Genomic DNA, 20,529 nt, shown 5'->3' with positions numbered 1-20,529 from the left:
GACACAGAAATGAAAGACAGACAGACAGACAGACTGACAGAGACACGAGACACTCACACACACACACAAACAATACAGTGGTATGACAATAATCCTTATTTTAACAACCTGGGAATTATTCATGTGTGGCAGTGTATAAAGGTGTGCAAAGTTATATATAATTTTAAAGGCCCAATGCAGCCGTTTTTATATACATATTAAGTCATTGGGTAACAATTAAGTACCTGACTGTAATAGTTGTCCATTAAATGTTCAAAAATAAACTAAAATAGCTTTTTAGCAACAACAAAAAAAACTCGAGCAAGAATTTTGCAAGGACTGTCTGGGTGTGGTATGAGTGGGGTGGTGGGAACTGAAAACTAGCCTTTATTGGCAGAGAGGTTTGGAACTCTTTGTTATTAGTCTATCAACTAATTTACTGCCTGGTCCCGAAACTCCACCCATGCAAAATCTGCTGATTAGAAGGTCATGTGTAGATTGTATTTTCCACCAGAAACTATCAGGAAGTTTTTTTTCTCACACTTTTACAGTGTTAGTGTCATCAGCTGTTAAACAATATGATAAAAAACACAGGAAAAACTGAATTTTGAATGCACTGGGCCTTTAATAATTCTGTAATACTTACAATTGTATTTTTATCTTCTCAATAAGTACATTTTATTGACTATGATGTTAATTATTTTGATGTGGGGTGGGCAATTAGGCATGTTTTGGCGCTTACAAAAACTTTGATAACAGACCCAGCCACGAGGACACATGAATGTCATGGATAGGTTACTCAAGTCATGTGATGCATTTGTTGCGAAAGCACACGCGAGGGAATGGCGCTGTATACTGCTGCGGTTATTCTTGCTTTTTTACATTTAGCCAATTTAACACCCTTATTTTTACCTGAAGGTAAGCATAACTCGCCTATTCTGTTTGTTGTTGATATCCCGCTACTCTTTCACACTCACAAATCGACGTGTGGCGGAAGAAACAAAGTAAAAGTCAAGTGCAACAAGCCATGCAGTGCACTGCTGATGAAAGCGGCTTTTGTGTCGACCGTTAACTACATAAATGATGTTTCTGATCTTGATCTGGGCAGTTAACCAGACTATTTAATAAGCCTAATGAAATAAGAAATAAGATAACTAGGCTACCGAAATGAATAGCCTGTTATAGCTTATTACATTGCATAAGACATGCAACAGTGAAACGACGGTGACACATGCTATAGCCTACAATGTTGTCATTGCACAAAACAGATGACCGTTTCAAACTTGTAACAATGTGACCATCAAAATCATAGGTCTTGTTTTGATTATTTTTTATTTGTTTTTTTAAAGAGGAATATCACTTCAAACAATGGATGTTACAGGTATGTGAAACTGTAAAGGCTGGAATGTAAATCCATGATATGTGTTATTTTTTAGGAAAGCAGATGACATACAGTAGGCTACATACCAGAGTTACTGTACACACAGTCATCTTTTTCCTAATTGTAAGAAATTAAAGCAGTAGGCCAAGACCTTCCTCAAATGTATTTGCTTGTCAGTATGAGTTTGTCATCCTTTGTAGACTGACTGTAGCCTATACCTGTTTTTGTTATTACAGTATAATAAAGTCTATGATCTGGAGGAGTATTACCATCGCCTAGACATTTTCACCAGGCATAAGAGGAGAATCGACCATCATAATGCGGGGAAGCACACATTCTCAAGTAGGCTATGCATTTTATTTATTTTAAACTATTTGTCAATTTCTTCCTGTTTTCCCAGTCACAACATAACTTCCAATGTATTCATAATGTAGCTTTATATACGTACATGTATGATATCTTACAACTCTTTTAACTTTCCTTTTCCCAGTGGGACTGAATCAGTTTTCTGACATGAGCTTTGCAGAGTTTAGGAAGACTTTCCTCCTGACTGAACCTCAGGTACAGCTGTGAAATGTAATTACTCAAATGTGATCCTGTAGTTAACCCCAATTTAAGTCTACGAGCTTCCCTGATAAAAGATAGCCTAATCAATAGTAACTGTTCTTACATTTATCTTCATCAGAACTGCTCTGCCACCAAAGGGAGTCACATCAGCAGCCATGGGCCATATCCTGATTCTGTGGACTGGAGAGAGAAGGGAAACTATGTGTCACCTGTCAAATACCAGGTACTACGTTTCCCTTACAGGCTAAATATAGAACACCTTCCTAATGTTGAGTTGCGCACACTGATTGAAGTGGATTTAACAAGTGACATCAATAAGGGATCATAGCTTTCACCTGGATTCACCTGGTCAGTCTATGTCATGGAAAGAGCAGGTGTTCCTAATGTTTTCTACTCTGTGTATATTCACAACCACATGACCAAGTCCATTTCTGATGGACTGGCTGTTTGGGGGCGAGTGAAAAAGATAAAAGCAGCTATACATTTATGACTGTGCTGTGTTGATATCATGTTGGCTGAGTGTGCTATTGTTGTGTCCTAAGGGTCACTGTGGAAGCTGCTGGACCTTCTCCACTACCGGCTGTCTGGAGTCTGTGACAGCTATAGCTACTGGAAAACTCCCACTTCTGGTGAGAACCAGCCCTATTTCGCTTGTATTTTCTACTGTGCCACACTATGTTTCACCCTGTTTTTGGCAGTCAACCTACTATGTTCCCCTGTATGGTTTCGTCTGAAGTGGTACAATAGAAATAAATGGGTTACAGTAGTTGAATTGGTTGTTGAATGGTTGTTGGTAATAGCCTTATTTCTGTGATTTATCATTCTATGTTTTCCAGTCTGAGCAGCAACTGGTGGACTGTGCTCAAGACTTCAACAATCACGGATGTATGGGGTTGGTAGCCTACCATCTTAAAATCACATGAGCTTATCACTCCTGTCCTGCATGTGACTTCTATGCCTCCTGATACATACTGTAGCTATCTGTCTACAAAAACATCATTCAGATACTGTAATTGATTGGTTTCAGGGGACTCCCAAGCCAGGCGTTTGAGTATGTTAAATACAACAATGGACTCATGACCGAAGATGACTATCCTTACACGGGACATGTATGTATTTATAATTTGTTCTTAGTGTAAAAAAGGAAAACGGTAATAACACAAGTAACAGTGTTATACTTAAGCAATAATGCACAAGGGGGTGTGGTATATGGCTAAGGGCTTTTCTTTCGCACGACGCAACGCGGAGTGCCTGGATACAGCCCTTAGCCGTGGTATATTGGCCATATACCACAAACCCCAGAGGTGCCTTATTGCTATTATAAACTAGTTACCAATGTAATTAGAGCATTAAAAATTAATGTTTTGTCATGCCCGTGGTATACGGTCTGATATACCACAGCTGTCAGCCAATCAGCATTCAGGGCTTGAACCACCCAGTTTATAATAGTATTTCATCCTTATTACTCACTTGTTTGGATTACTCACTATATACTTTTTTTATCCCAATTCCTTTTTTTAGGATGGCTCTTGCAATTTCAAGCCCGAGTTGGCAGCTGCCTTCGTGAAAGATGTTGTCAACATAACAAGTGTGAGAGACTAAAACAAAATGTTTTACAACCTCTGCATCTGACCTACACATTGTTTTCTTGTTCGGCAATTGGTATGTTGTTCTGTCTTCCCCCCTATAACAGTATGATGAAAAGGGCATGGTTGATGCTGTGGCCAGACTGAACCCAGTCAGCTTTGGCTATGAAGTGACCAATGACTTCATCCACTACAAAGATGGTGTGTACAGCAGGTGAGAGTAAGCCCAGTACACTCGTGTTCCTTATCACTCCCACTTGACGATAAATGTTGGGTGGCAGGATTAAGGAGCTTTGTGGGAATTGAATTGTGGACCTCTAAATCTTATCAAATAATGTGTGGAAGGTAGAAGACTGTACTTATGAGCCATACAATGTTGCCGTAGAAGACTTTCATGAGCTGTAAAGCTCCTTGCCGTTCACATAATGTATACAAACTGCAAATTTGACCATCTATTACAATTAATTAACTTATGTCCTCCCTGTGTTTTCATTTATAATGCATTCTTTGTTTGTACTAGCACTACGTGTAAGAACACTACAGACAATGTGAACCATGCTGTACTGGCAGTGGGATATGGTGAAGAGAATAGCACTCCATATTGGATCGTGAAAAACTCCTGGGGCACCAACTGGGGAATGGATGGGTAAATACATAAAAAATATTGAGTGCTGTCAAACTTACTTTTTTTTTACTCATGATAACTATATAGATGCTTCATGAACACAGATCAGCTATTGAACACCCAGACATTGTAGGACACGTATACTGCAAGAGAGCTGCCTATCTCCTTTTACTTTTAGAGTCTTAATAGTTTTGAGGGAGCGTGCAATTGGCATGCTGACAGCAGGAATGTCCACCGGAGCTGTTGCCAGAGAATTTGGCAGTACGTCTAACCGGCCTCCCAACTGCAGACCACGTGTATGGTGTTGTGTGGGTGAGCGGTTTGCTGATGTCAACATTGTGAACAGAATGCCCCATGGTGGCGGTGGGGTTATGGTATGAGCAGGCATAAGCTATGGACAATGAACACAATTGCATTTTATCGATGGCAATTTGAATGCACAGAGATACCATGACGAGATCCTGAGGCCCATTCATCCGCCACCATCAACTCATGTTTCAGCATGATAATGCATGGCCCCATGTCGCAAGGATCTGTACACAATTCCTGGAAAATGTTTTTCCATGGCATGCATACTCACCAGACATGTCACCCATTGAGCATGTTTGGGTTGCTCTGGATCGACATGTATGACAGCGTGTTCCAGTTCCCACCAATATCCAGCAACTTTTCACAGCCAATGTAGAGGAGTGGGACAACATTCCACAGGCCACAGTCAACAGCCTGATCAACTCTATGCGAAGGAGATGTGCCGCGCTGCGTGAGGCAAATGGTGGTCACACCAGATACTGACTGGTTTTCTGATCCACACCCCTACTTTAAAAAAAAAAGGTATCTGTGACCAACAGATGCATATCTGTATTCCCAGTCATGTGAAATCCATAGATTAGGGCCTAATGAATTTATTTCAATTGACTGATTTCCTTATACGAACTATAACTCAGTAAAATATTTTAAATTGTTGCATGTTGCATTTATATATTTGTTCGGTATAGCTTACAAAATCTGTTTTGTTTTGTATTTCCTCCTCAGATATTTCCTAATAGAACGAGGGAGGAACATGTGTGGACTGGCAGCCTGCTCCTCTTATCCTCTCCCGCTGGTGTGATGTAACGGGAACTCAGAAGAGAAGAAGAGAACGCTGCAGTCAGTCTTCAGCTACAGTATGAGAAGTCAGGATAAACTGGATAATTTTTCTCAGTGGGAGGACAGGAGTGGGCATCTCTGTGTTATTTGCATGGACATGTTTTTAAGAACTGTAGTTATACTGTTACAATGTGAGTTTTACATTTGCCAAGTGACTTATGTTTACTTAATTATAAATTGATCGTTTTCTGAAGGATTGTACTGTATATGGTATGGCTAATGGTTGTGGGTGGTCATGGTTAGTTAGTAGGCAATGACTGGGTAGTGAGAGTCTTTGAATCATGTGCTTATGTAGCAACATATTGCTCCAGTTGTATGACTGTGTAAGAGATCCCCTTTAGTACTGTAGTAGTCTACTGTCACAAAAGCATCAACAATATTTTAGCCTCTCTTGATTTGACATTGCCTTGACTAGGCATATTTTGTGTATTTTGAACTGATGCTGCTGAGGGTTACTTTTTTTGTACATTATTTGCCTGTAGTTTTGTAAAAAAAGAAAAAGAAAAAAAAAAGTATGTTCTTAAGAGATCTCCAAAGCCATTGGCACATGAAAAGCTAAATGATATTGATCCCTGGTTCATATTTTATAAATAAAGTGTCCCAAGTGAAGCGTCTGCTGTTATAGGAAAAGCATGGGATAGGATAAAGTAATCCTTCTACCCCCCCCCCCCAAAAAAACAACATTGTAAAGTGGTTATCCCACTGGCTATAAGGTGAATGCACCTATTTGTAAGTCGCTCTGGATAAGAGCGTCTGCTAAATGACGTAAATGTAAATGTAGGCATAGTAACCAATCAGCTGCTGTGAATTATCTTGCACAACACAGGGGGAGGGGCTTGTTACAAAACACCATCGTGGCGGGAGATGCATCAACCAAGAAGACTCGAGAAAAGAAACACAGCTGTTCGGACCTAGCTCGCAAGCTAAGTATTTGCGACTCCGTTTGCCTGATTGATTCGTAAGAACCAAAACATCCGAACGCGTTTGTGAAATTGCACTACAAGTTGCAGGTAAGATTAAGGACCATCGCTTATACAGCTATCCATACACAACCACCCTTGAAATATTGCTAGTAAGTCACAAGTTGTTTCCATTAACTTGTCCAGTGATTTTTGTTAACATTTAGAGTTCGTGTAGAAAATAGATGCGACAATTGCCTGCTAGGGTGAGTTTCCATTTAACTATCTTGTCGATTAAAACAGCTGGACGCAATGACTTCACACCTATAATGTTGAAGCGTTTCCGTTACCCATTTAGGCAAATTGCGTATTAATAAATTGGCGATGTCCCAGGTAGCCCGCGAAAACCAGCATGGATATAATGCAATAATTGACTAATATTTGCCATATTCTAATAAATCGTCCATGCCATGGTGAAACTTGCACTCCTGTAGATCTGAAATAATTTGATTGTGAAACTTGCCAGCCAACCAAGAAAAGCAAGGCAAATCAATTCAGGCATTCTTGAAAGTCAGGACAATCCTCGTCCTACAAAGAAAAAAATATATATTAGTAAAGTTTTAAAAAATGATTTTGCAAGACGTAGGCATTTAGAATTAATTGTGGAGTGGAGCTATAATAGTTACGCGGTGACATGGATCACGTGCACCGCGTACCTTCAAAATGATTCCGTAATCTAATCTATTCGAAAAACACCGGTTCCATCAGATTTGTCGCAATTAAGAAAGTTAGACAGAAGAAAAATCCACCCCTGTCGACAGGATGAAAATGTTTATCTTTAGAAAATGTCTCCCATCTTCCGTTTCCATTACACTTTTTTTTGTTGCGACATTGCTTTTGTCGAATACCTGTGTCAATGTTAACCTACCTAGCTACTGATATAGCTAGCTACCCCATTCAGAGGTAACTGCTTTAGCGCCTATTGACGATAGTAGTATCTTCGGACAGGTGGTTTTGTTATGAGCCCCAACGCTTGCTCTAAACATTAACACTCATCGCTTGTGGTACGTTTTTGGAAACACAAGGAACCTATCTTTCATATCAGCGAGAAAATAATAAAAAAGTTAAATTACTACACACCTTCATGGGGTTAGTATTCCCACACCGCCATATCTCCATGTTACATAGCTTGTTTATGGAAGACATAGGTGGACAACAGTGGGCGAATGTATTGGCTGAAACCCCTACATACAGAGAAGGGTTTTCAAGAGCTCTTGAAAATCCTTCTCAGTATTTAGGGTTTTCAGCGGTTACATTCGAAGATAATATCGTCAATAGGCGCTAAAGCAATTAGCGTCTATGAATGGGGTAAGATATACTGTAGCTAGCCAGTAACAAACCAATCATAATTTAATTGTACAAACAGTGGGTTAGTTCGTTTTGCATGGCCTGGTGGGGTTTGCCTTTGGTGGTTCATCATCATGTCATTCTGGTCATGCGCGCAGCGACCGTAGCTAGTTCGTTAGCTAAGCTAGCCAGTGCAGTTAGCCAGTAACTCATCCAGTATGTGTTGACGTCATTTCACATAATTCGTTTTTGGACGGGAACTGTAGAGATCGGTAAGAAATAGCAATTCTGTAGCCAAATATCTTATTCATAAATGTTATGTTTTTAAGAATTACATGACCTGGTATGATGGTGAATTGACCTTTATGACTTTGTGGCTGCGGTAACTAGTGACGACCGTCTATTCGCGGTTTCCACTTGCTTCTATAGCCACAAAGTTAGATTCCAGTCAAAGTCAGATTCAACATTTACATTTTACATTCACGTCATTTAGCAGACGCTCTTATCCAGAGCAACTTACAAATTGGTGCATTCACCTTATAGCCAGTGGGATAACCACTTTACAATATTATTATTATTTTATTTTTTTGGGGGGTGGGGTAAGGGGGGTAGAAGGATTACTTTATCCTATCCCAGGTATTCCTTAAAGAGGTGGGGTTTCAAGTGTCTCCGGAAGGTGGTGAGTGACTCTGCTATCCTGGCGTTGTGAGGGAGCGTGTTCCACCATTGTGCCAGAGCAGCGAACAGTTTTGACTGGGCTGAGCGGGAACTGTGCTTCCGCAGAGGTAGGGGGGCCAGCAGGCCAGAGGTGGATGAACGCAATGCCCTCGTTTGGGTGTAGGGATGGATCAGAGCCTGAAGGTACGGAGGTGCTGTTCCCCTCACAGCTCCGTAGGCAAGCACCATGGTCTTGTAGCAGATGTGAGCTTCAACTGGAAGCCAGTGGAGTGTGCGGAGGAGCGGGGTGACGTGAGAGAACTTGGGAAGGTTGAACACCAGACGGGCTGCGGCATTCTGGATGAGTTATAGGGGTTTAATGGCACAGGCAGGGAGCCCAGCAAACAGCGAGTTGCAGTAATCCAGACGGGAAATGACAAGTGCCTGGATTAGGACCTGTGCCGCTTCCTGTGTAAGGCAGGGTCGTACTCTGCGAATGTTGTAGAGCATGAACCTACAGGATCGGGTCACCGCCTTGATGTTAGCGGAGAACGACAGGGTGTTGTCCAGGGTCACGCCAAGGCTCTTTGCACTCTGGGAGGAGGACACAACAGAGTTGTCAACCGTGATGGCAAGATCATGGAACGGGCAGTCCTTTTTTTTCATGGAACGAGCAGCTCTTTCTTGCCGAGGTTCATCTTGAGGTGGAGATCCGTCATCCACACTGATATGTCTGCCAGAGATGCGATTCGCCACCTGGTTATCAGAAGGGGGAAAGGAGAAAATTAGTTGTGTGTTGTCTGCGTAGCAATGATAGGAGAGACCATATAAGGATATGACAGAGCCAAGTGACTTGGTGTATAGCGAGAATAGGAGAGGGCCTAGAACTGAGCCCTGGGGGACACCAGTGGTGAGAGCACGTAGTGCGGAGACAGATTCTCGCCACGCCACTTGGTAGGAGCGACCTGTCAGGTAGGACGCAATCCAAGAGTGAGCCGTGCCGGAGATGCCCAACTCGGAGAGGGTGGAGAGGAGGATCTGATGGTTCACAGTATCAAAGGCAGCAGACAGGTCTAGAAGGACAAGAGCAGAGGAGAGAGAGTTAGCTTTAGCAGTGTGGAGAGCCTCCGTGACACAGAGAAGAGCAGTCTCAGTTGAATGACCAGTCTTGAAACCTGACTGGTTTGGATCAAGAAGGTCATTCTGAGAGAGATAGCAAGAGAGTTGGCTAAAGACGGCACGCTCAAGAGTTTTGGAGAGAAAAGAAAGAAGGGATACTGGTCTGTAGTTGTTGACATCGGAGGGATCGAGAGTAGGTTTTTTGAGAAGGGGTGCAACTCTCGCTCTCTTAAAGATGGAAGGGACATAGCCAGCGGTCAAGGATGAGTTGATGAGCAAGGTGAGGTAAGGGAGAAGGTCTCCGGAAATGGTCTGGAGAAGAGAGGAGGGGATAGGGTCAAGCGGGCAGGTTGTTGGGCGGCCGGCCGTCACAAGTCGCAAGATTTCATCTGGAGAGAGAGGGGAGAAAGAAGTCAAAGCATAGGGTAGGGCAGTGTGAGCAGGACCAGCAGTGTCATTTGACTTAAAAAACGAGGATCGGATGTCGTCAACCTTTTCAAAATGGTTGACGAAGTCATCCACAGAGAGGGAGGAGGGGCGGGGGGGGGAGGGGGAGGAGTTTTCAGCAGGGAGGAGAAGGTGGCAAAGAGCTTCCTAGGGTTAGAGGCAGATGCTTGGAATTTAGAGTGGTAGAAAGTGGCGTTAGCAGCAGAAACAGAGGAAGAAAATGTAGAGAGGAGGGAGTGAAAAGATGCCAGGTCCGCAGGGAGTCTAGTTTTCCTCCATTTCCGCTCGGCTGCCCGGAGCCCTGTTCTGTGAGCTCGCAATGAGTCGTCAAGCCACAGAGCAGGAGGGGAGGACCAAGCCGGCCGGAAGGATAGGGGACATAGAGAGTCAAAGGATGCAGAAAGGGAGGAGAGGAGGCAGAATCAGGAGATTGGAGGGAGAAGGATTGAGCAGAGGGAAGAGATGATAGGATGGAAGAGGAGAGAGTAGCGGGAGAGAGAGAGCGAAGGTTGCGACGGCGCATTACCATCTGAGTAGGGGCAGAGTGAGTAGTGTTGGAGGAGAGCGAGAGAGAAAAGGATACAAAGTAGTGGTCGGAGACTTGGAGGGGAGTTGCAGTGAGATTAGTAGAAGAGCAGCATCTAGTAAAGATGAGGTCAAGCGTATTGCCTGCCTTGTGAGTAGGGGGGGACGGTGAGAGGGTGAGGTCAAAAGAGGAGAGGAGTGGAAAGAAGGAGGCAGAGAGAAATTAGTCAAAGGTAAACTTAATGAGGTTAAAGTCACCCAGAACTGTGAGGGGTGAGCCATCCTCAGGAAAGGAATTTATCAAGGCGTCAAGCTCATTGATGAACTCTCCAAGGGAACCTGGAGGGCGATAAATGACAAGGATGTTAAGCTTGAATGGGCTAGTGACTGTGACAGCATGGAATTCAAATGAGGAGATAGACAGATGGGTCAGGGGGAAAAGAGAGAATGTCCACTTGGGAGAGATGAGGATTCCTGTGCCACCACCCCGCTGACCAGATGCTCTCGGGGTATGCGAGAACACATGGTCAGACAAGGAGAGAGCAGTAGGAGTAGCAGTCATTGATGCAAGGCCTAGAGTGACTTGTGCATGCATGGAACACAGACTGTGCACTCATATTTTATTTTCTATTGTACTCTCCTTTGTTCTCCATAAAATGTGTTATTATTTATTCAATTAAGAGAAATGCATGGTCCATGTACATTGGCTCAGTGACTTTTTTGCATACAGATTACTATGCAACCACTTTTGTTCTTTAGCAATGTTGTCACAAATGTGCACTTTATTATATTTTTGTAAAAAGAGAAACCATTCATTTTTTAAATACTTTTTGTTGTACTCATTTCTTAAATTTCTTTGAAGCAGCATGACAAATAGTAATAGACTACTTACTACTATAGCTCAGCCTGTAAAATGCACATTTTCACAGTCAAAATAAAGTTGTTTGTAATTCATTAAAATGTGTCTGATTGGTCTCATTTAATAGTAGTCCTGAAAACATTTGATATAAAACCATGTATCACAAATCATAATATGGACAATGGTAAGTTTGTTACTATGCTGTACTAGAGCACCGATAAATGACAATATCTATTCTATCCGGACCTTTCCCACTTAGGACATTTGTGTGACTGGACCTTCTGAAATTGTATTTGAATACCCCTGCTATAGAAGCTAGTGATGACCCATCTTCATCATCTTCATCTCTGCTAGCGCTCATGCAAGATTTGGTTCCAGGTTCTGAGATTACTTTTTATCCAATCACATTACTGTAGTATTCTAAATTCCCCGCCCATGTGCACCTGAAGTTTCCTTGCACACCTAGCTAGCATTCTTTCCCGGACCGCCAGCATTGTAGGAGCTAGCTAGCTGTCTAGCTGAAGATACCACTGTGCTAAGTTTATGATAAATTATAGACCTGTTTAAGTCATTACCAAATTGAAAAGCATCCCAACATTAATTGCAGGAAATGAAGCCAGCGGACACTGAGAATGGTGTCCCTGTACGCCGTTCAGCAAAACAGGGGTGCAAACCCAAGACATTCGCCCCAGATGAGGTAATGGTACCTAAGCCCAGCTTCAAAGACAATCAAGGAACAAAAAGAAAGGTACGTGTGTCCACCCATATGATGACCACTGTTCCATGATGCAATTCCAAAGTGCAAGTTCAATGCAAATCTGTGTATAATGGGCTATAACAGGGCTATGCTAGTAATTTTACAATTAAATGCAATTTGTCTCAGAGAAAAGCACTTCCTTTGAAAGTGGAAGGAAGAATTGAAAAAGTAAAAGAGAAGAAGAAAGTCGAAGATGAAGACAAGGATGTAAGTGTTCATTACAGAACAGTATTTAGGCCAAATGACCTAGCATTGTACTCATATGGTCTAGATTACAATATTATAGAGACATGCCAGGGTCATGTTTCATTAGGCACCAAACGGAAGAAAACCAATTGTATTGTCATATTGAAACCGGGAGAGACTACCTCAACTTGTCCATTAAAAAATGCTTGTTTTTCTTTTGGGTTGAGAAACCTTTGCTACGGCTTGTGTGTAGCGGACATGAGTCGGTCATGGTTGCTCATGGTCACGTGATGGGTAGCCCATGCCTGCGACTTCAAAATCAGTCGGCCCTAGGGCCAATAGGGAATTTCCTCTTGGTCTAATGGTCAAGATGTTGGTTTCTCCCGCGGTAGACCCAGGTTCATATCCTGCATGTTACATGTGGACTAATGCAGAGGTTTTCTAACCTCTCCTCGGGGACCCCCAGCCATTTCATGTATTTGAACTATTCCTGAGCTAGCACACCCGGTTCAACTTGTCAACAAATGATCATGCCAATGGTCGTGTTCCCCTGCTCAGACGTTGCATGCATCAACCAATTGTTGCGTGCCACGTCATCGACTGCCGTCGGGCACCAGATAGCTATAACAACATTATGTGGTTAGCTGATATGTAAAATACCGATCCAGGCATTGTGGCATGCGTCATCAACATCTGAGCAGAGGAACACTACCCTTGTTTAGGCGATCAGGTGAGCTAGTTCAGGGCTACAACAAAACTGTGAAATGTCTGTGGGTCCAAGAGGAGAGGTTTGAAAACCACTGCACTAATGAATACAACTCTGTTGGTGACCTCACTTTACTCTTTGTTTTCACATTGCAGATACAACCTGGAGGTCTATCGACATATGAATTGGAACGGTTGGAAAATATCAGACAAAACCAAGAGTTCCTGTCCTCCATAAAACTACTTGAGGTTAGTTTATTAAAGAACAAAGTTTCAATGGTATCTACCTATGCACATTTCCCTGAAACTCCTTGTGGTGAAATGAATAACTTATTGTTTCCTCAATAGGCCAAGAAGGATTTGAAACCAGAAACACCACAGAGAGGTCTCAAGAGACAGAAACTAAAGTAATGACAGAATAAATATTTGTACCAATGACTGAAAATATATATTTTGTACAACTTACTTAACTTTTTCCTGTGTACTGTGTGTGTATGTACTTGCACTGGTCAGTCAAATTTGGTCTCAGTACAAAGTGAATGAGCTTCCGTTATACATACTTAATCCCTTTAGGACATAAGGCCCATATGAGCTTCTGTAACTAATGGCAAACAGAATGTATTTATTATGGGCAGCTTGGATAGAGAATGTCAGTGTGACTAGTTTCAGTTTCTAACACAATGTAACTAACGTCTTGGCTCACTACAGTAAGGTAGCCTGGACAGAAATACTGCCTCCTCGCACCAAGTCCTTGAGAATCCAGAAGAAAGAAGCAGAGTCACTCACCCTGCCCCCGGAACCACGCAGGATTTATTATGAAGCTGAACGTGTGAGTGACTGACCAATCGAAAAATGCGACCCGTAAGTGACTGACCAATAGCAAAATGCGACGTGAGTAACTGACCAATAGGAAATGCTCTTATGTTAAGAAATTGTACTTCTACACTACACAAATAAAAGCCTACTTTTCGCATTTGTTCCAGTTTAATCTTGAAACGCTACTTTATTTCTCATGATAATGGTTTGTTTGTTTATGTTGATGTGTATTTACTAAAGATTGAACGGGCCAGGAAGCCAGAGGGGCCCATTAGTATGGAGCCAGTCAACATGGAGGAGGATAGTTCACTACCACCTGAGCTTCTCAAGCTGTGGACAGAGGTGGCACATTTGTTCACCATTACCTACTTTTCTCTAGCCTGGTCCCAGATCTGTTTGTGCGGTCTTGCCAACTCATTTGGCGTGACAATGACCATAGGATTTGGCAAGACCACACAAACAGATCTGGACCAGGCTAACTCTTCAGTCCTATGTTCATCATAACTGTTTACAGCTTCTCTCTTCTTCTCACTGTTCTTTTACAGTTTGTTTTATTCCACAGGACTTAATCAAAGAAGAAAAGGAGGAGTTGGATCTCAAAGAGTGAGTTTCATTTTGGATGTTAAGGGGTTTGGCCTTTTTTTCTTGGCGTTCTGTGACAAACATATATATTTGTTGTATTTAATGGACGTCCTGTACTGATTTGAATGTGAAGATGTGTAAAACACTAACCTATGCCAGGCTGACATTACATTGGGTACGTTTCCAGGTACCGTAATACTCTGAAGAGCATGGAGCTGAGTGAGATTGGAGGAGTAGCTAAGGTGGTGAAGAGTCGTATCTTCTCTGCTGCCTTCCACCCGTGTAGCAGTTGTCTGCTCATGGCGGCTGGGGACAAGTGGGGCGGAGTGGGGCTGTGGAACCTCGTGAGTACACTACACACACACACACACACACACACACACACACAGTCAAGCTGGATGCAGTAGAGTTAATGTGTGAAGTGTGACTGGGCTTATTTGTTTGTTTTTCTCAGGACTTGCCGTGTTCAAAACAACTGGGAACTCAGAAAAAAAATCCCAGTCGGAGCTAGTATTTTTTCTGAGTTCCCAGTTGTTTTGAACGCGGCAACGGCGTGCTGCTGTTTGTTTTCTCAGGACTCTGATATGGGTGACGACGGCGTGCTGCTGTTTGTTTTCTCAGGACTCTGATATGGGTGATGACGGCGTGCTGCTGTTTGAGCCACACGTCCGGCCGGTGGCCTGCATGGCGTTTTCCAGGTCACATCCTACAGACCTGTTGACCCTCAGCTACGACGGGACCCTACGGAGCACAGACGTGGAGAAATGTGTTTTTGATGAGGTACCGTGCATAATAAAACGATAATCGTAAATGCCATTTAGCAATCTTTTTTTTTTTCAAAGCGATGCATGCATTTTCGGATGTGTGACCCCAGTGGGAATTTAACACACATATCAGACTTTAGATTCCCTGTTCTGTCTTTGTTACATTATCTCTGTCCTTTCTCCAACTAGGTGTATCGGATCAAGGATGGCTTGAGAACCTTTGACTTCCTGTCACATGACTGTTCGACGCTAGTCACCGGGGACTGGTATGGAGACGTTGCCATCGTTGACAGGCGGACTCCAGGGTAAAGTCACATCGTTTTTATTTCTCTCTGTACAAGGGCTGGCCATTGTGTTTAAGTCAAGTCAAAAAGCTTATTGCTAATGCCTTAGTAATGTTGGTCTGTCTCGTTTTTACTCAGAACCTCTCATGAGTCCCTCCATAGCCTGGATACCAAGACGGTTCGCTGTGTTCACGTCCACCCTGTTCAGAAGCAGTACATCATGGTGGCTGAGAACAGGTAAAAAATTTGAATCAGTGCCATGATGTACAATGTCAACCAATCAGGTGGACTGACGTCATTATGGCAACCAATCACTACATTCGAGCCTTGAGACAATCCTATGCTTTAATAAGATTGATGATTTATGTATTTTGTCAAGTTTGCAAAATTATTACTTATTGCAGCCCTTGAATCTGTATGAATAGTCCTATTCAGGAAATCCACTTTCTACTTCATTGATCTTTTATGTTGCCAAAACTGATTTTCCTCTAGTATTGTGAGCATTTACGATGCTCGATGTTTGAAGGCGTCGTCGAGCGAGCCAGTCTCCCAGCTCTATGGTCACTCAAAGAGCATCTCAAGTGCCTACTTCTCTCCTGGCACTGGTAACAGAGTAGTGACCACCTGCCTAGACGACAACATCAGGTGAGTCTGTCTGCATGCTACAGTAAGACGTTAGTACATTAAAATATGTAAAGAGATGGGGGAAATTATGAAAAAATTGCTCAAGTTCAAATGAATCATTTGCCAATATGCTATCATAAAAGTGTTTTTTTAAAGTTACTGAGCTTATGGTCCAATACTTTCTTGAAACCTGAAATGTTCTACAATTACATTTACTTTGTTTTTCAGGATTTACGATACCTCGGAACTGACCTCCAGAGCTCCGCTACTGACCTCCATCAAGTAAATTCATTATACTATCACATTTTAAAAACTAAACATTGTGGAATGATCCCTACCAATAGACATCAGCCAGCAAATCCAGGATCTTTGTAGTGGCGTCTTTGTGTAGTGGTGCTATACCTGTAGTTATGACACAGTTTATATCTATTGAATCCATTTCCTTTGTCCCTCTTTGCAGACATCAATTGAACACGGGGCGCTGGCTGTCCAAGCTGCAGGCGGTGTGGGACCCCAAGAGGGACGACTGCTTCGTTGTGGGCAGCATGCAGCGGCCTCGCAGAGTCCAGGTATAAGCATTCCTTTGTTCCCACGTCTATCATCTAACCTCAACAACAATAAGTAAGATCTGAGGTCGTGTTAGTATAAATGTGTAAGGTCGGTGTAGAAGTTATGCATTATGTGGCTATACATGATGTGTATGATATGGGTAATGTTTCATATATTTTGTATACAGCAGCACTGAAAGTGTCCAAGACAATTTTCTCCTTTGGGACAATAAAGTATATCCTTTTCTATCCAGGTGTTCCATGAGAGTGGGAAGCTCCAGCACTCCTTCCAGGACCCAGAGATCACCACGGTGCTCTCCGTCACAGCCTTCCACCCCACCAGGAACGCTCTACTGGGGGGTAACGCCTCCGGACGACTGTACATCTTCACCGACTGAGAGGAGGAACCTGGGCCAGTGTTCACAAAGCATCTCAGAGTAAGAGGGCTGATCTAGGATCAGGTACCCACCCTCTTATTCATTATGATCTGAAAGGCTCAACTGATCGTAGATCAGCACTCTTACTCTAAAATGCTTTATCAATACGGGCCCATAACACATGCTTAGAATAGACCAAAATAAGTTGGTGTTTTTTTATTTTAATTTTTTGTATGTTTATCTGCAGACTGCCTTTGCTATTGTTGCACATTGTTTTCTATCAATTTGTTGATGTTTAGTTAGTTTAAATAAAGTTTATATATTTAGCTGAAGTTTAGTTTTTCATGTAGTTTATTACCTTTCATTGGCTCTATTGTGCCAGCAGCGAATTTTGTGATTGATGGTTTTATTCAAGTAAAATCGACCAGAATTCAGTTGCTACAGCCCTACAATCGAAACCAACATGGCAAAATACCAGTGCACTGAAAATGTGTCCCATATATCAGACAACTCACTCTCTCTTCTGTGCCTAGGCTAATTATTTGCTGCAGTTTTTCCTCCCATCACCAGAGTAACTCATCAACACCAAAAATAACATTACAATGTAACCCAACTCAGGTATAGGCCTACCTTAGAAGTAAGCTATGTTATTAGACTAGTAGCCTTCTGTGTTACGGTTCGGACTTAGTGAGAAGTGTGCGTCTGTGTTAGGCTGTGTGTGATGGGGGGGGGGGGGTTTCAGAAATTGTTTTCAAATTGATAAAGCATGAATATTTGTTTAATATGACCACCCTACCTTAAATTATTGGGTTTCAATTACTGTAATTATGTGTTCTGTACTGGCTAATTTGCATTTTAATTAAATGTTTACTTTTATTTGAATCATCTTTGTGTTCTACATCAGCCCTGAAAAGAAAAATCAGTGGGCTTAGAGTTGAAAATGCGACGGAAACACATTTAACTAATATATTTTTTATTCAGTACATGGGAATTTAACGGCAAAAGTTATTTTTATGTGCACAACATATTTACGCACATACTTTTATCCACACGTCAATTAGATGGAAACAACTCTGATGGGAAATGTGCATATTTGTTTTTAATGCAGTTTTCTTTTTATTTATTTATGAAAATCTGTCGCCATTTGGATGGAAAACTAGCCATAGACACCCTAAAGACACTGGCAAGTGCACTAGTCCTGTGTCACTGATTATGCCTGCACATCATGGTTCACCAGCAGCACCAAACATTGGGGGTGACCAACACATGCATATCTGTATTCCCAGTCATGTGAAATTCATAGATTAGGGCCTAATTTATTTATTTTGTGGGGATCTATTTTCTTAACTAGATGTGATGCCTAGCTTAGAAAGAATACATTAATGATTAAACATAATAGGTTTGTGCTGTACTGATAGATTGTTTAACATAACAAGCTGTGATTAATGTGAGGAACCGTTAGGGGGTAGGCTGAGACAGACTTGTGATTCACACAGACACACACACTGCCTCTTTGTTAAACCGCTCAAGGACAAACTATGTCTGAGGTTGCTGACTCAAGACAAGTTGTAAAGATAACAACTAATGCCTGGCAACAGTGAAGCGCCAAGGGGCTGGGACCAGCCTGTGCGCCATCGATAGGCTGGTTAAGTTTAAACCACGCCCAGCCTCTATCCTGACAGGCCCAGCAGGGAGCGGGAACTATCTTTGTCAGGGTATTTAAAGAAGAACTTATAACAAAAGCTCAGTTCTCTGACTGCCCTGCGTGGTTTTTCAGTGGGCCCGTATATACGAACATCATATTTACCAATTCAAGTGTTTGCATTAATTAAAATACTAGTCTATTTTAGAAGACGTGTATTGACCTCTTTTTGTTCCTATACCAGATTTGAATTGACGCAATTTAACAATTTCAATTGACTAATTTCCTTATACTGTAACTCAGTAAAGTCTGAAAGTTATTGTGTTTATTAATTTTTTCAGTATATTTTTCATTTGTAAGAGATGTCCACCAGCATAATGCCAGAGACTCTAATATTCACTGTTTTAAATATGAGTCTATCTGGTAAGAACAAATGTTTATATACTGGTTCTGTTGAGTGGAAAAAACCACCACAGCAACTCAAATACATACCAACCATAACCACTTTTAAAAAGAATGTGAAAGGCTGGCTAAAGTGTGAGCAGTATAACTTTTTTTGTCTACGTAATTGTATATCCATTTATGTAAAAATTAGGGACCACAATGGAAATAAGTCCCTGACTTTATTGTGGAATCCCGGTCACTTTTACAAATATTTGTCAGTTTTTTTAAACTGACAAATAAAATCTATCAATCAATCCAAACTGTGCAGCGGCTATTTGATTAATGGAAAGATACATCTGGAAGAAGTTTGGAACCACCAAAAGATTTCTGCAGCATTGAAGGTCTCCAAGAACACAGTGGCCTCCATCATTCTTAAATGGAAGATGTTTGGAACCACCAAGTCTCTTCCTAGAGCTGGCCGCCCGGCCAAACTGAGCAATCGGTGGAGAAGGGCCTTGGTCAGGGAGGTGACCAAGAACCCGATGGTCACTCTGACAGAGCTCCAGAGTTATGGGGTATTGTGTGTAGATTGATGAGGGAAAATAAATAAATAATACATTTTAGAATAAGGCTGTAACGGAACAAAATGTGGAAAAAGTGAAGGGGTCTGAAAATTTTTCCGAATGTACTTTAAAACAAGCTAGCAAGCACACCACATTTTCTTCAGGAAATTGAGTTTTCAGGGATCACTGTTAGCCTTAAGAGTTTATTTATTAGAAAGAAGAACTACAGCTAGCTATCAGTAGGTCTATAGACAAACCTATTCTACATAGTTCTAGCTTTCATCACTAGATGCACCATCATATTTATCTCCCCAAATAATAGGCTAATGTTCTAATCATTACATCATCATTGAACAAAAACCTAACTTAATTTACACTGAACGTTTTACAAAAGTAATTTGTGAGTCTTTATCTGAAACCCACAGCATGAATGATTCAGAGTGTTTTCCACATGATCCTGCATTTTATTCCCATCATCTGACAGAAGATCTTTGTCCTATGTCTTTCTTCTTTTAGTTCACACACAACAACTGTAGTGTAGACATGTTTGTAATCTAACTGTCCCACAATCCAAAGTAATAAGGTTGATATAGTAGTCTATCAAAGTAATCAGACCGATTGTTTTACTATATGTAACTGCTTTGCTTTAAATAGTAAAGTAAAACTTTTACCATTACCACAAAAATCATTTTAAAGAGCTAATGCAAGCCCCGCAACTTGACTTGTAAAGTTATCATCTAGAGGTTTGAACAAGGCATATTTTGTGTATTTTAAACTGATGCTGCTGAGGTTAACTTTTTTGCGAAATACGATGTGTATAGAGAAGACTTCTGTTCTTAAGAGCTGATACAGTATGATAGGGAAAGACAAAGGTCCAGTATGAAGGAGAATGGGATACATTTTACATGTAAGTCATTTAGCAGACGCTCTTATCCAGAGCGACTTACAGTTAGTGAGTGCATATATTTTCATACTGGCCCCCCGTGGGAAACGAACCCACAACCCTGGCGTTGCAAGCGCCATGCTCTACCAACTGAGCTACAGGGGACTACCAATACAGGAATTGAGTTTTAAGAGCATACTGAGTAGAACATCGTTAGATACAGTATAAAAAATGGTGTTACCAATACAGGAATTTAGTTTAAAGAGCATACTGAGTA

General features: G+C 41.7%; 2 protein-coding genes across 3 annotated transcripts; both read left to right on the top strand.

Moving 5' to 3' along the window:
- The first annotated feature begins 804 nt into the window (after positions 1-804).
- Positions 805-5,893, top strand: LOC311106277 (pro-cathepsin H-like). The gene is made up of 12 exons (XM_084188422.1): positions 805-897; positions 1,329-1,360; positions 1,597-1,702; positions 1,851-1,921; positions 2,046-2,150; positions 2,470-2,556; positions 2,764-2,819; positions 2,955-3,036; positions 3,449-3,517; positions 3,621-3,727; positions 4,034-4,159; positions 5,171-5,893. Exons 1-12 carry the CDS (start codon positions 822-824, stop codon positions 5,244-5,246), a joined length of 993 nt encoding a protein of 330 aa, XP_084044548.1. The 5' UTR covers positions 805-821; the 3' UTR covers positions 5,247-5,893.
- Positions 5,894-6,155: 262 nt separating this feature from the next.
- LOC311106259 (WD repeat-containing protein 76-like) lies at positions 6,156-17,656 on the top strand. Of its 2 annotated transcripts, XM_084188420.1 has the most exons (16): positions 6,156-6,294; positions 11,745-11,885; positions 12,021-12,101; positions 12,942-13,034; positions 13,134-13,192; positions 13,494-13,614; positions 13,842-13,943; positions 14,164-14,204; positions 14,371-14,527; positions 14,805-14,963; positions 15,137-15,252; positions 15,370-15,468; positions 15,724-15,876; positions 16,084-16,137; positions 16,316-16,424; positions 16,658-17,656. In XM_084188420.1, the coding sequence occupies exons 2-16, from the start codon at positions 11,748-11,750 to the stop codon at positions 16,799-16,801; spliced, it is 1,626 nt and encodes a 541-aa protein (XP_084044546.1). In that variant the 5' UTR covers positions 6,156-6,294; positions 11,745-11,747; the 3' UTR covers positions 16,802-17,656. The 2 variants fall into 2 exon arrangements, with proteins under 2 accessions (XP_084044546.1, XP_084044547.1); XM_084188421.1 differs by lacking the exon at positions 12,021-12,101 and having other exon boundaries at positions 6,205-6,294; positions 16,658-16,894.
- The last annotated feature ends 2,873 nt before the right edge of the window (positions 17,657-20,529 follow it).

Source organism: Coregonus lavaretus (assembly GCF_964263955.1).
Source record: "Coregonus lavaretus genome assembly, contig: HAP1_SCAFFOLD_275, whole genome shotgun sequence".
NCBI lineage: Eukaryota > Metazoa > Chordata > Actinopteri > Salmoniformes > Salmonidae > Coregonus > Coregonus lavaretus.
Note: the sequence above shows the minus strand (reverse complement) of the source record. Positions and strands in the feature narration are given on the sequence as shown.

What these genes read in the sequence shown, in the direction of transcription:
- LOC311106277 (XM_084188422.1), top strand. Translation starts at nt 822, where the DNA reads ATGGCGCTGTATACTGCTGCGGTTATTCTTGCTTTTTTACATTTAGCC. An exon ending in ACCCTTATTTTTACCTGAAG is followed by an intron (nt 898 to 1,328) that starts GTAAGCATAACT and finishes GTTTTTTTAAAG; the next exon opens with AGGAATATCACTTCAAACAA. An exon ending in GGGGAAGCACACATTCTCAA is followed by an intron (nt 1,703 to 1,850) that starts GTAGGCTATGCA and finishes TCCTTTTCCCAG; the next exon opens with TGGGACTGAATCAGTTTTCT.
- LOC311106259 (XM_084188420.1), top strand. Translation starts at nt 11,748, where the DNA reads ATGAAGCCAGCGGACACTGAGAATGGTGTCCCTGTACGCCGTTCAGCA. An exon ending in TCGAAGATGAAGACAAGGAT is followed by an intron (nt 12,102 to 12,941) that starts GTAAGTGTTCAT and finishes TTCACATTGCAG; the next exon opens with ATACAACCTGGAGGTCTATC. An exon ending in ATCATGGTGGCTGAGAACAG is followed by an intron (nt 15,469 to 15,723) that starts GTAAAAAATTTG and finishes ATTTTCCTCTAG; the next exon opens with TATTGTGAGCATTTACGATG.